Below are 13309 nucleotides of genomic sequence, written 5' to 3' on the forward strand. Positions count from 1 at the left end.
ATTGCGGTTGGCAATCAACTGTTGGTGCATTTTCGCCACCTACTGGGATGGAGTGTTAAGCGGTACTGCAGAAGGGGAAAAAAATAAAAAAGTTGTATTCTGTAATGCAAAGTTATTTATTTTAAATATATATAAATTATTAATGTCTACCTGGTCCACATGTCATGAAACATATCATTACAGGATTGCAAATAAGCATATAAGTTTGAACAGAATAAAAATAATAATAACCAGTTTCTGCCACTGTTGGATCATTTATTCAAGTGACAACATGACCTGCAGAGGCCAAGTTTTTTCCTCTGCATTTAACCCCCATCTAAGTGCGTAAAACACAGCAGTGAGTAGTGCACACACACACACACACACACACACACACACACACACACACACACATGCACACACACACACACACACACACACACACAATGAATCTGAAGCAGTAGGCCCAGGAGCAATTGAGTATTTGTATGTGAGGTTGTTCATTCCTCCACCCACAAATATTTCCTAATATATATATATATATATATATATATATATATATATATATATATATATATATATATTATGTTAATTGTCAATGTATGTAATAAGTCATATACGTTTAACTGTATTATAGGTTTGGCAATATTGCCAGAGCACAATAAGGCACAAATTTTTTTTTTTTACTAAATATTGAATTGCAAAAGCTTTGTGTTTGTGATGAGCTATGATTCTTCATGTGATTTTCTTATCACCACCTGTTTTTAGTGGATGTCTGTGAATTACAACATAAAAAAATCAGACATTAGTACTTCAATAAAATACTTTTTTATTTTATTGTGAATTTAAGTTAAGTCTGTAAAACCTAAAATGTTGTTACCATATTTTGTATGATACAGTTCTGGCAACCACAGCTGCTAGTATTTTTTATTATTATTATTATTTTTATCATCATTATTTTTAAAGTGAAGGTTAAATAAATATAGTCCTAAAGACGTAGTATACTATCACTATTGTTGAATCCCTTGAAGCAACTTCATTCATGCTAAATGACAGAAAATATATCATTATTAGTCTGTGTGTATGTGTATTTTATGTAATCCATTTTAGCAAGCACTTATCAGCTTCTTACCAGCACTATAAAAACATACATATAAAAACATCCTAACTTGTACATTAATGTCTGTATTGTTCAGTTGTAGTATGTATAATATGCTGGTAAATGATTTACACTTCTCTAGGTTGAACATTGAAACTAGTGGACCATTAAATTTGATCATCCTTAAATTTGTAACATTTAGAACAAGACCTGCAAACCTCCTTTCAGACATTGATATTCATGATACTAAAAGCCCTCCTGGATTCCGCTGTCTGACAGGAAAGGTCTGCATAGAGTTCCTGGGGGATTTCAAATCTTGGCACTCAGTATGAGGAGATTCAATTAAGTCTCACATTCCCCTAATGGCATGGGCAGAGTATAAGTTGAAACATGTACAGAGCCTACAGATCTCTGCTTCGCTACAGGCTACTGAGCTCCAATGGTCACCTGCTTCTTTAAAGAAAACTTACATTTTTAAAAGGTTCCTCCTCAAAAGGAAGGTGCGCCTCTAAACTTAAAATTAGGTTTGAAAAAAATAAACAAAAAACAGTTCTTCAGTGTTGACGGAATCTTAGTGTTTAACAGTGGCTTTAACAGTGAAAGTGTCTATTCCACTCACTGTCTTCCCTCAATCGGTGAGGGTGGTGACTGTGGTTGTCAGGGGAATGGTAGAATTCTTGTGACAATGTGCCAATTACAATAAAGAGTTACAGTTAAAGGGGAAGCCAACATAATAAAAGAATAATATGGACTTCTGAAGCAGCAAAACAAGTGTATGAGAGTATAGGAAAAGGGAAAAAGTAAGCATGACACCGAATACACCTCATGGGGTCACAATATTAATCTGTAAATCAGTTTAAAAACAGTATAGTCTCAATCAGCCTAATAAATTAATGGTAATAATAATAATAATAATAATAATAATCCATAACATAAACTTTTTTCTGCCCCTAAACTTGACTTAAAGATTCACAGGAAATTCAGATGCATTCATTCAAGAATAGACGTTCCTGTGAACTGCAGTGTTTGACTGCTAGGGTGTGTTTCCGCGCCTGACTGGACAAATGCGCATCATTTCACATCGAAGCAGCAGGAGCGGAGGGAAAATGAGCTAATGTCGACTAAGGAGCAGTTTTTGGCGAAGCGAAGAGATAAACCGATATCAGAGAAATACAATAGGCTATTTACAAAGTCGGTGAACTTAGATTACTATAGATCAATGGACTGATACTTAATGACATCTTACACTGGTGCCGTAAACAAACGTGGAAAGAAAACAAGTGGAGAACAAACAGTGACATCTGTGTGGTAGGTTTTCTTTTTAATTCTAGAACTATATGCTGATATATAAGGGAGAACATATTAAAAGCAGAGATAGCTACAATATTTGCTTTACATATCTTGTTGATTTTTATTACATTAAAAAAAATTTTCGGGAAGTATATTTAAAATAAGGTTATACAGAAGCGCATACAGTATAATGATAAATGAACAAAATGTGTTGATTAAATGGAACCTGAATGATTTATTGTGTTTAAAAGCATAGCGATATGCATTTAAGAACAGCAGTGAGTGGCCATTGATATGCTTTCAGTTTGATACAGTTCTTTGCAAATGTCTAGGGCTAGGCCAAATCAGATTTACATTTGAATTTTACTCTGAGTTTAATATGAGAAAAAGTAATTCTTTGAGGCGACGCTTAGGATTTAAATGCAAACTTCGCTTATAAATACATACATGAAACACGTGCATATACATCTATAAATTACTCGCATACACATGCATACTACTGGATGTTCAAAAATACATATATGAAATACACGTAAACACTAATTTGAAATCGATACCAATACATATAATGTTAGCAATGTATGCATACACGCCTGTGTATAACTTGCGTATACATAGTATAAACTTGATCCGTACATACACCTACACACACACACACACACACACACACACATACAAACTTGCACATGAGGTTTGCAGGGACTCTCAATATAGGTGAGAGTCCCTCAGTTTTTATACTGAGCTAATCAATTTTTCTATCCTTTAACCCTAACCAACCCCTAAACAGGAACCACACAGAAAACTTTTGGCTTTTTTTTTTTTTTAATTTTGTGAGTTAACAACTTATTTCTTAATTAACTGACAGCCTGTTCGCCAATCTTCAATGTGTTTGACAGTAAATATTTATTTTTGTTGTGAGCTATATTTGTACTTTAACGGCAGGATGTAGTTAATTTGCATTTATGCATTTGGCAGACACTGTTATCCACAGCAACTTACAATGCATTCAAGGAACACATCAGTTCTTTATCAGTTTGTGCTTTCCCTGGCAACCAAACCCATGACCTTGGCACTACACCACACCCTACTGATTGATTTACAACACTAACCATATTTTATGATATAATGTGATTGGGGATCAAAGATGATGATTACACTTTATCCAACTGTAGAGCAGCAGAGGTTGGCATTTTCTTATAGACATCACTTACTTGGCCAGAGCTTCATGAGTGTTATTATTTATTATTATTATTTTTTTTAAGTAAAACAGCTCACTAGTTTCCAAGTATACAGTATATGTTTACTGTATGCTGTTGGCCATAGAAATCTATATATAGATACTGCATTAGCAGCTGTTTCTTTGTTTCTATGCATAAGCTGTCTGTAATATTGGAATGCTCACTTGAGAGTAACATGTATGAATATCTATATCTAATATTAAGCTGCTGATTTTCACAGGATTTCGTTTATTATTAATGTTAAGTAATTCTGCATATGGTAAATAGTATGGTAAAGAATACTGGTTTAAACTCTTATAAAGCAGTTGATTATCAGAGAACCTGGATTTTACAACCATAGCTTGCACAATGTTATGGCATTTACTGTATATGGAAATTGAATGGTTTGTTATTATGAGTGATGAGCAGCCTTAGAATGTTGACTGTTCCAAGATAATGGACACGCTGGTATCTATGTGTAGATCTATGTTGCTGCCTAGTTCTCGAAACTTCAGTCCACCTAAAATGTGTGTTCAGAAGAAGGAAATATTCTGAAGTATTCAACAGACAGCCCTAAAATGTGCTAGATAAAAGCGGGTTTCTTATAAATAAATCTTATTGCAAAATGACTGAGCCAAAATAAGTAGTATGTGGAATCAGCTGTGCAAGTAGTCCATAAATCTGCTTCCAAGAATACTTGAAATTGTTACTGTGACAACTCTGAGATAAAAAACGGAACAATCCAGGATTAAATCAAATAGTTATCAATAAATTAATCTAGAATCTCAGTTTCTGAACTCCCATGCAAGCCATAGACCTTCTTTTGATTTGGGCACTAATCTTAAGGGACTTAAAGCACTACAACATTTGTCCATGCTCTTCAGAAGTTCTGCCTGATAGGCCTGCAAGGCCACAGTAGTATGCAGGGCAGATTCATCTTGGCTCACTGTTTAAGATAACCAACTAACAAGCACATGAGCTTGCACAACTGTGGTGGAAATCCAGAATGCTCCACAGAAGGGCAAGCAGGCCGGCGTTGCCTTGTTGAATACCCATTCTAGGTGGCAAAGTCCAACAGTAAAGTCAGACACCACTTGTTCCCATTTATCCACCCTTCACTCATCCTCATAGCCTAAAGTGACAGACCAGGGGAAGATGAGAAACACAAGGCCTGAGCTCCCCTTTCTCCATGTCCCTCACTTCCTTTGCTCATGCGGCCCCTCAGGCACCACAGAGGTTAGATATCAGGAAGGCTGGGAATTGATCTTTCTAAAGAACCCAACCCAGGAACAAAGCATCTTAAAGTTCATGACCCACGCACAATAAACTGCACTGATGCCTATATGAAAAACTTTCTCACATGGAGGGAAAAAACTATAAATTCCATCTTGAAAAATATGTGAGTGCAGAGATAAGAGTCTCTTTTATATTGTCCAAATCAATCACAGTATATCTTAAACACAGCAACAGCGCACCTCACAAATGATAAACTCGTCGCCACACAGTTGGGGAAGTACAATAATCTGAAATAAGTAACTGAAATAAGTGCAGAAGTAGAAATCAGACAGAGTAAAGACTAGATGTTGATCAAATGGGTATATGGATACTGACAATGCATTATGTGAGCTGTGTGTTTTGGACATAGGTGCACATACTTTTTTTATGAGCAAACCAAGGATGGAGTATACTGAATTGCAAATAATAATAATGATTATTATTATTATTATTATTATTATTATTATTAAAAATGATGGTCTATTAATCATTCATTTTTAAAGAAGAAAAAAAACTTTCGAAGGAGTAATTCGTTTAGCCTTCTGTACTTTTACTCAAGTACATGATTTGTGTACTTTATCCAACACAAACTACAGACATTTGTAAAATTTTAATAATTTCGGAAAAATTATATAAGTGAAAATTATATAAGTATATAAGTATTATGGAAAGTAAAATATAAGAGTTACTTATATTTTATGTTAAGAATTATTGTTTGCAGAATAAGATGAGAATTCCATCATACATCACAGGGTTTGTTTCGTGGAGCTGAATAGCATGCATATAACATCAGCACACAGTAAATGCCACAGGAAGTGGGCAAAATTATGGTGCATTAATTATATTAATATTTTTAACACTTTAAAATGAATCACAGAAATGAACCCATTATGTCTGCCAGCCATACTAAAACAAAATGTTGCTTTTTTCTATTACAGCATATAGGTAGATCATGGTTAAGGAAAGACACACTTGGTGGATTTTGGATCCTAAGGACAACCTTTTACACATCAATGTGGGTGGGTTGAGGTACACTCTATGCTCAAGCATTCTGAGGAAGTTTCCGGACACCCGTCTTGGCCAGCTATTGTCCTGTGACTCAGAAGATGATATTCTACAGCTCTGTGATGACTTCGATGTTCAACAGAAAGAGTTTTACTTTGATCGTAACCCTGGCCTTTTCCCTTATGTCCTGCACTTCTACCAGACTGGCAAGCTGCACATTATGGAAGAGCTGTGCATTTTCTCCTTCTCTCAGGAAATAGAGTATTGGGGCATAAGTGATTTTTTCCTGGACAGCTGTTGTAGTTACCGTTACCTTGATCGTAAACTGGAGAGACATCATAAAAGCTGGGATGAAGAAAGTGATGTTAGCAGTGTGGATACATCAGATGATGAGATTTCTGATCTGAACAAAGATATTGAACACTTCCATGAAATGCGTTTTGGAAACATTCGGAAGTGTCTGTGGCTAACATTGGAAAACCCAGGTTATTCAATCCCGAGCAAACTTTTCAGCTTGCTTTCCATTTGTGTGGTGTTAATATCAATTGCCACAATGTGTATCAATAGCATTCCAGAGTACCAGATATTTGATGAAAATGGTAATCCAACTGAAGACCCAACTATGCATGTTTTAGAAGTGTTCTGCATCTGCTGGTTTACCTTTGAGGTAGTAACACGTATGATTCTTGCACCAAACCATCGTAAGTTCTTCCTGCTACCTCTAAACTTGATTGATATCATCTCAGTGATGCCAATTTACATCACTATCTTTTTTGATCTGGTCATTGGGAGTGAGTCGGAGCTGGACAACTTGGGAAAACTAGTCCAGGTTTTGCGACTGATGAGAATCTTCAGGGTACTGAAGCTGGCTAGGCATTCAACAGGGTTAAGGTCACTAGGTGCTACACTACGGGTGAGATTTCACTGTCACTGTTCGTGTTCATTTACAAGCTGCATATTGCAGTGGTGTTCAAACCTGGACTTGAAGTGAGACCCACAGCACTCCACATTTTGTATGTCACTCTTATCTAAAAAAAAAAACATGCTTCCCAATTCCCACTTTTCACCCTAAATATATTCAAGATTAGAATTAATTTCTCCCACAATACAATATATTGAAATGAGAATCCAAAGATACTTTGATGGCCTACTATTTGCAGTGTATTTTTTAAGTGCACATCCAAGCACACTCTAACAATTAATATTGTCCACAAGCACTTTTGGTTTAAAATTACAAATACGAATATCAAAGAATCTGAACATGGCGGATGTGCCAAAGATCAGTGATGTTTCATTACTTTTAAAGTCAAGTCACCTTTATTTATATAGTGCTTTTAACAATAAAAATTGTATTAAAGGAACTTTACAGCATTTAATAGGAAAATAGTGTGTCAATAATGCAAAATGACAATAGTAAACACTCAATTTTCAGTTAAAGGCAGTTCATCATTGAATTCAGTGATGTCATTATTCAACTCAGATCAGTTTAAATAGTATCTTTGCAATCAAGTCGACGATATCGCTGGAAATCAAGTGTCCCCAACTAAGCAAGCCAGAGGCGACAGTAGCCAGGATCCAGAACTCCATCGGTGACAGAATGGAGAAAAAACCTTGGGAGGAACCAGGCTCAGTCGGGGGGCCAGTTCTCCTCTGACCAGACGAAACCAGCAGTTCAATTCAAGGCTGCAGCAAAGTCACACTGTGCATCCGTTTCCTGTGGTCTTGTCCCGGTGGCCATCTAGGAGAGAAGGTCTGTAGGTCTTTCAGAGCTGTAGAGGTCCTTTCTAGGTGCTGATCCACCATCTGTTCTGGATACGTACTGGATCCGGGTGACTGCAGTGACCCTCTGATCTGGATACAGACTGGAACTGGTGGCTACAGTGACCTCGGAATAAGAGAGAAACAGACTAATATTAGCGTAGATGCCATTCTTCTAATGATGTAGCAAGTACATTGGGTTTTATGGGAAGTGTTCCCGGTTCCGGTTTACCGAATTAATGCAGCCTAAAAATCATTGAAAGGATTTGAATATTAGAAATGTTTTAGTGTGTTAGCCAGGTTAAAGAGATAGGTCTGCAAGAGTGTGTCTGCCTCCCGAACAATGTTAAGTAGATTATTCCAGAGTTTAGGCACTAAATAGGAAAAGAATCTGCCGCCCGCAGTTGATCTTGATATTCTAGGTATTATCAAATTGCCAGAGTTTTGTGTATACAGCAGACATGGAAGACTATAATGCAAAAAGAGCTTCTTCAAATACTGAGGTGCTAAACCACTCAGGGCTTTATAAGTAATAAGCAAGATTTTAAAATCTATACGATGTTTGATAGGGAGCCAGTGCAGTGTTGACAGAACCGGGCTAATATGGTCATACTTCCTGGTTCTAGTCAGAACTCTAGCTGCTGCATTTTGGACTAGCTGGAGTTTGTTTATTAAGTGTGCAAAAAAACCACCCAATAAAGCTAGATTTAATGCTTGAATGCAGTAAAAATATATAAAATGTTGTAAGGTCAGATGAAGACACAGATGAGCTTATTAAAGTTAGGGTGAGAAGGTTTGGCTAAAATATATGTTTTCCTGTTTTCATACTTTCTGATCGAAAAACATGCAGGTATTGTAGCTACTTAATCCAGCAATCGAGCACGAGAAGGTGGGATCTAAAAAGAACAGTAAAAGCAATGCAAAGATGCGTACATTTTAAGTGTGTTCGGCTTGAAGCAGCGCTGCTGATGACATTTATGACATCAAAGCACTGCGAGAGCAATTCAAAATCGTAAGGAGCCGTCCTTTTCTATAGTGATACGGTACTTTGGTGTGATAACATAAGTCTGCGCAGGGCAAATAAATCCAAAACCTGGATACTTTAGGCAATATAGAAAGCCTGGCCAGGACATGTCCAGGAAATAGTCCACGTATGGTCACTCTACAATAAACAGGCAGAACATTAACATAAGGCAAGTCCATAATACAATGAAGGAATACTCAGTAAAGTAGGTGAATTGGAAACAAATGGCTTTTAAACTTACAAATTATTTGAAGAAAAAAAAATTAATGATATCTGTCCTGGGGCTATCTCCGGTGGTTGGATAAGTCAGTTTCTTTACATAAATACCAGAAATGTAATGAAACAGTCCAGTTTATGGTAAAAGAATGCATGTGATGTAGCTTTACGACAAAGCAGCCTGTTGTTTCAAAAAGCATTTTTTCTGACATGGTAGTATGTTGTAAAACTTACTTACTCATCTGCTCTTCACTCATTTGTATGGTATGTACTTTTTATTCACAAAAAACATAAATACTTTTAGGGCATAGCATAAACAGGCAAATTGGGAAGCATCATCTCTTTAGTTTATTGAGCTCTCTCTTAACGAGATGTTAATCTGAATCAGGTGTGTTGAGACTTGTCTTGAGACGCAGTTATGTGGGTCCCCAAGATCAGGATTGAAAACCACTAACATAATAAACAGTACTAACTGTAAATAATTTAACTGATGATACCAGATAATCCATAAATCACATATTTTTTGACTACCTTGTCTTTAAAAATTCTATAAAATCTTTAAAACCTTACAATTATTACAAAAATGGAAATTATTGTTAAAGGGTCAAAATACCTAATTCAGGCAACTCAGTAACTTAAGCACTTAAGTGCTGAAGTGTTTCTACTGATATTTTACATGTAAAAAATATGTTTTTGTTTCTTTGTGTAGCACAGCTACAGAGAGGTTGGAATCTTGTTACTGTACCTGGCAGTCGGTGTATCAGTGTTCTCCGGAATTGCTTACACTGCAGAATATGAAGAAGATGTTGGTTTAGACACAATCCCAGCATGCTGGTGGTGGGGGACTGTTAGTATGACAACAGTGGGATATGGAGATGTAGTGCCAGTTACAGTGGCAGGAAAGCTGGCAGCATCTGGCTGCATCCTGAGTGGTACATTAGTTGTGGCACTACCCATCACCATCATTTTCAACAAGTTTTCACATTTTTACCGCAATCAAAAAGCTCTTGAGGATTCAGTGAGAAACAGCAACAACAAGAGGCTTATAAGACAACAGAGTAACAGTGAAGACAGCGCAATACATGGGCATAGCCACTGTCTGGAGGATGGAGAGAAGGATGAAGATGTGAATTATGAGAGAGGAGTTGTCAACTTTTGCTATGAAGACCATCCACTGACAAATAGACTCTAATGTATCCACTATGCAAGAAAAAGTTATTAGTGTTGAAGTGTTCAACCAATATCGAAACATCATATGCTGACTCAAAATAGAGATGGGTGACAAATTTAAGGAAATCTGGGGGATCCAATAGTTCTGTTATGCTGTGGGGGGCATTTTGCTGCTACGATTTGGGTCAACTTGTTCTCTTTCAGGCAAGAGTGTTTCTCAACAAGAAGGCTGCATCCTTCCTAGACCAATCCTTCTGAGGCTTTTAGACTAGAGTTATACTCAGCATTAAACATCAGTATGAGACAATCTATCAAGTCAGCATGGCTGCATCATAAAGGTTTCCTCCCCTGTGATCACAACATACTATTAAAAATTAATTTGTGGGAAAAAAATATATTAAAAATCCTCATATTATCTCGCCTTCCATTATTGCAATAAAGTGAAGTATGAGTTTTGTGTGTGTGTGTGTGTGTGTGTGTGTGTGTGTAAAGTGGAATGCAAGCAATGATTGTCAAGTCAAGTCACATTTATATAATGCTTAATTCAGCACAGATAGTTTCAATGCAACTTCATAGTAATAAAAATGAAAATAACTGTCAGTTTTGTAAAGTACATAAATTATGAAACAAATATTAAATATAAAAATAATGCCATTATTCAGCTCTAGTCAGACTAATGTTGATTCAGTTCAGTTCACTGACTGTCAGTTTTGCAAAGTTGTCAGTTAAAACAACTTCAAAGGAAGCTATACAAAAGAAAATAGTGCCATTATTCAGTCTAGTTGAATTCCAGTTTTGTTCTCACTCAATAGTCTCAGTGCAGTCAAATACATTTCTGAATTACTATTAATAATCAAATATTATTTCTGAATAATAATTGTCTTTCAGACCCCATCTGAGAAAGCCAAAGATGACAGTGGCAACCAGAATTCGATCAGGTGAAAGAAGAAAAAGTTTGGGAGAAAAAAGACTTCAGGGGGCCGGATTTCTTTTGGCTTTTTCGTGTTCATTACGTTGTGATTTATGATTACACACTGCCTCACAAGTTAGACTTTGCGGACCAATATTATTCAGTACCCCACAGTGGAATTAGGTGAGAAAATGCCTGGGCTGTAGTCTGTAGTCTTTATAGGTAATCAGCAATTTTTTTCCATGCTTAATAGGCAGACAATGCAGTGTTGACAGAACCAGTCTAATATGGTCATATTTTTGGACTGGTAAGCACTCCAGCTGCTGCATTTCGGACCAGGTGAAGTTTGTTTAATAAACCAGCAGCTCTCTTGATGGTGTCATGCATAGGACTGTTCTACCTAATCATATTTAAAGGGTTAGTTCACCCAAATAGGAAAATTATGTCATTAATGACGTTCCAAACCCGTAAGACCGCCGTTCATCTTAGGAACACAGTTTAAGATATTTTAGATTTAGTCTGAGAGCTTTCTGCCCCTCCATTGAAAGTGTGTGTACGGTATACTGTCCATGTCCAGTAAGGTAATAAAAACATCTTCAAAGTAGTCCATGTGACATCAGAGGGTCAGTTAGAATTTTTTGAAGCATCAAAAATAAATTTTGATCCAAAAATAGCAAAAACTACGACTTTATTCAGCATTGTCTTCTCTTCCGGGTCTGTTGTGAGCACGTTCACTGTAGTGTAGTGATATCTGGTTCGTGAACGAATCACTCGATGTAACCGGATCTTCTTGAACCAGTTCACCAAATGGAACTGAATCGTTTGAAACTGTTTGCGTCTCATCTTCAGTTCTCTCTTCACAGCAGTTCAGTCAGTGTACTGTTTGAGTACATTAATTACTCCGGGATATTGGTTTGTTTGAACTCAGAGGGAGTGTCAGCCATATTAAAAAAGTTAACAGCTTAAGTCATTTGTGGATTAATGCATATTGGAGACAACGATTCAGTTCGATTTGGTGAACTGGTTCAAAAAGATCCGGTTACATCGAATGATTAATTCGCGAACCAGATATCACAAACTGTTTTGTTTTGAACTCTCTCTCACAACAGACACGGAAGAGAAGACAATGCTGAATGAAGTCGTAGGTTTTGCTATTTTTGGACCAAAATGTATTTTCGATGCTTCAAAAAATTCTAACTGACCCTCTGATGTCACATGGACTATACATATATGTGTGTGTGTGTGTGTGTGTGTTTGTGTGTGTGTGTGTGTGTGTGTGTGTGTGTGTGTGTGTGGAAAAAAAGAATACAAAAAGATGATATTTTTTTTAAAGAATAGAATTAGAATAGTGAGTGTTTTAAGTTAGAGGGTCAAATAAAGATGGAAGAGATGGGTTTTAAGCCGATTCTTGAAGATGGCCAACGGATTGAGTTGGGGAGGTCATTCCACCAGGAGGGAACATTTATTTTAAAAGTCTGTAAAAGAAACTTTGTGCTTCTTTGGGATGGCACAATCAAGCAACGTTCAATTGCAGAACGCAAGCTTCTAGAGGGCACATAAGTCTGAAGTAACACATTTAGGTAAATGGGTGCAGAGCCAGTGGTAGTTTTGTAGACAAACATCAATGCCTTCAATTTTATGCAGCTATTGGTAGCCAGTGCAAATTGATAAACAGAGGTGAGACGTTTATTCTTTTTGGCGTATTAAAAATTAATCTTGCTGCCGCGTTCTGGATTAATTGTAAAGGTTTGATAGAACTGGCAGGAAGACCTGCCAAGAGGGCATTGCAATAGTCCAGCCTGGACTGAACAAGAGCTTGAACAAGGAGTTGTGCAGCATGTTCTGAAAGAAAGGGCTTGATCTTCTTGATGTTGAATAAAGCAAATCTGCAGGATCGGACAGTTATAGCAATGTGGTCTGAGAAAGTCAGCTGATCATCAATCATAACTCCAAGGCTTCTATCTGTTTTTGAAGGAGTTATGGTTGATGTGCCTAAGTTGATGGTGAAATTGTGATGAAACGATGGGTTTGCTGGAATCACAAGCAGTTCTGTCTTGGCAAGGTTGAGTTGAGGGTGATGTTCCATCATCCAGCAAGAAATGTCTGTTAGACAAGCACAGATGCGAATAGCTACCGTCTGATCATCTGGATGGAATGAGAGGAGGAGTTGAGAGTCATCAGCATAGCAGTGGTATGAAGCGCCATGTTTCTGAATGACAGAACCTAATGATGCCATGTAGACAGAGAAGAGAAGTGGTCCAAGAACTGAGCCCTGAGGCACCCCTGTAGTTAGATGTTGTGACTTGGACCTATCTGATAGGTAAGACTCAAACCATTGAAGTGTGGTTCCTGAGATGGCCTTTGCC

At 37.0% G+C, this 13309-nt stretch overlaps 1 protein-coding gene across 1 annotated transcript; it reads left to right on the top strand.

Moving 5' to 3' along the window:
• The first annotated feature begins 2150 nt into the window (after positions 1 to 2150).
• LOC132151991 (potassium voltage-gated channel subfamily S member 2-like) lies at positions 2151 to 10445 on the top strand. The gene is made up of 3 exons (XM_059560592.1): positions 2151 to 2386; positions 5799 to 6778; positions 9573 to 10445. Exons 2-3 carry the CDS (start codon positions 5813 to 5815, stop codon positions 10053 to 10055), a joined length of 1449 nt encoding a protein of 482 aa, XP_059416575.1. The 5' UTR covers positions 2151 to 2386; positions 5799 to 5812; the 3' UTR covers positions 10056 to 10445.
• Positions 10446 to 13309: the final 2864 nt, after the last annotated feature.

Source organism: Carassius carassius, chromosome 10 (genome assembly GCF_963082965.1).
Source record: "Carassius carassius chromosome 10, fCarCar2.1, whole genome shotgun sequence".
Lineage (NCBI taxonomy): Eukaryota > Metazoa > Chordata > Actinopteri > Cypriniformes > Cyprinidae > Carassius > Carassius carassius.

Bases quoted from the DNA above. Each gene is read 5' to 3' on its own strand.
- LOC132151991 (XM_059560592.1), top strand. From the start codon at position 5,813: ATGGTTAAGGAAAGACACACTTGGTGGATTTTGGATCCTAAGGACAAC. The intron at 6,779-9,572 runs GTGAGATTTCAC...TTCTTTGTGTAG, and splicing joins CACTAGGTGCTACACTACGG to CACAGCTACAGAGAGGTTGG.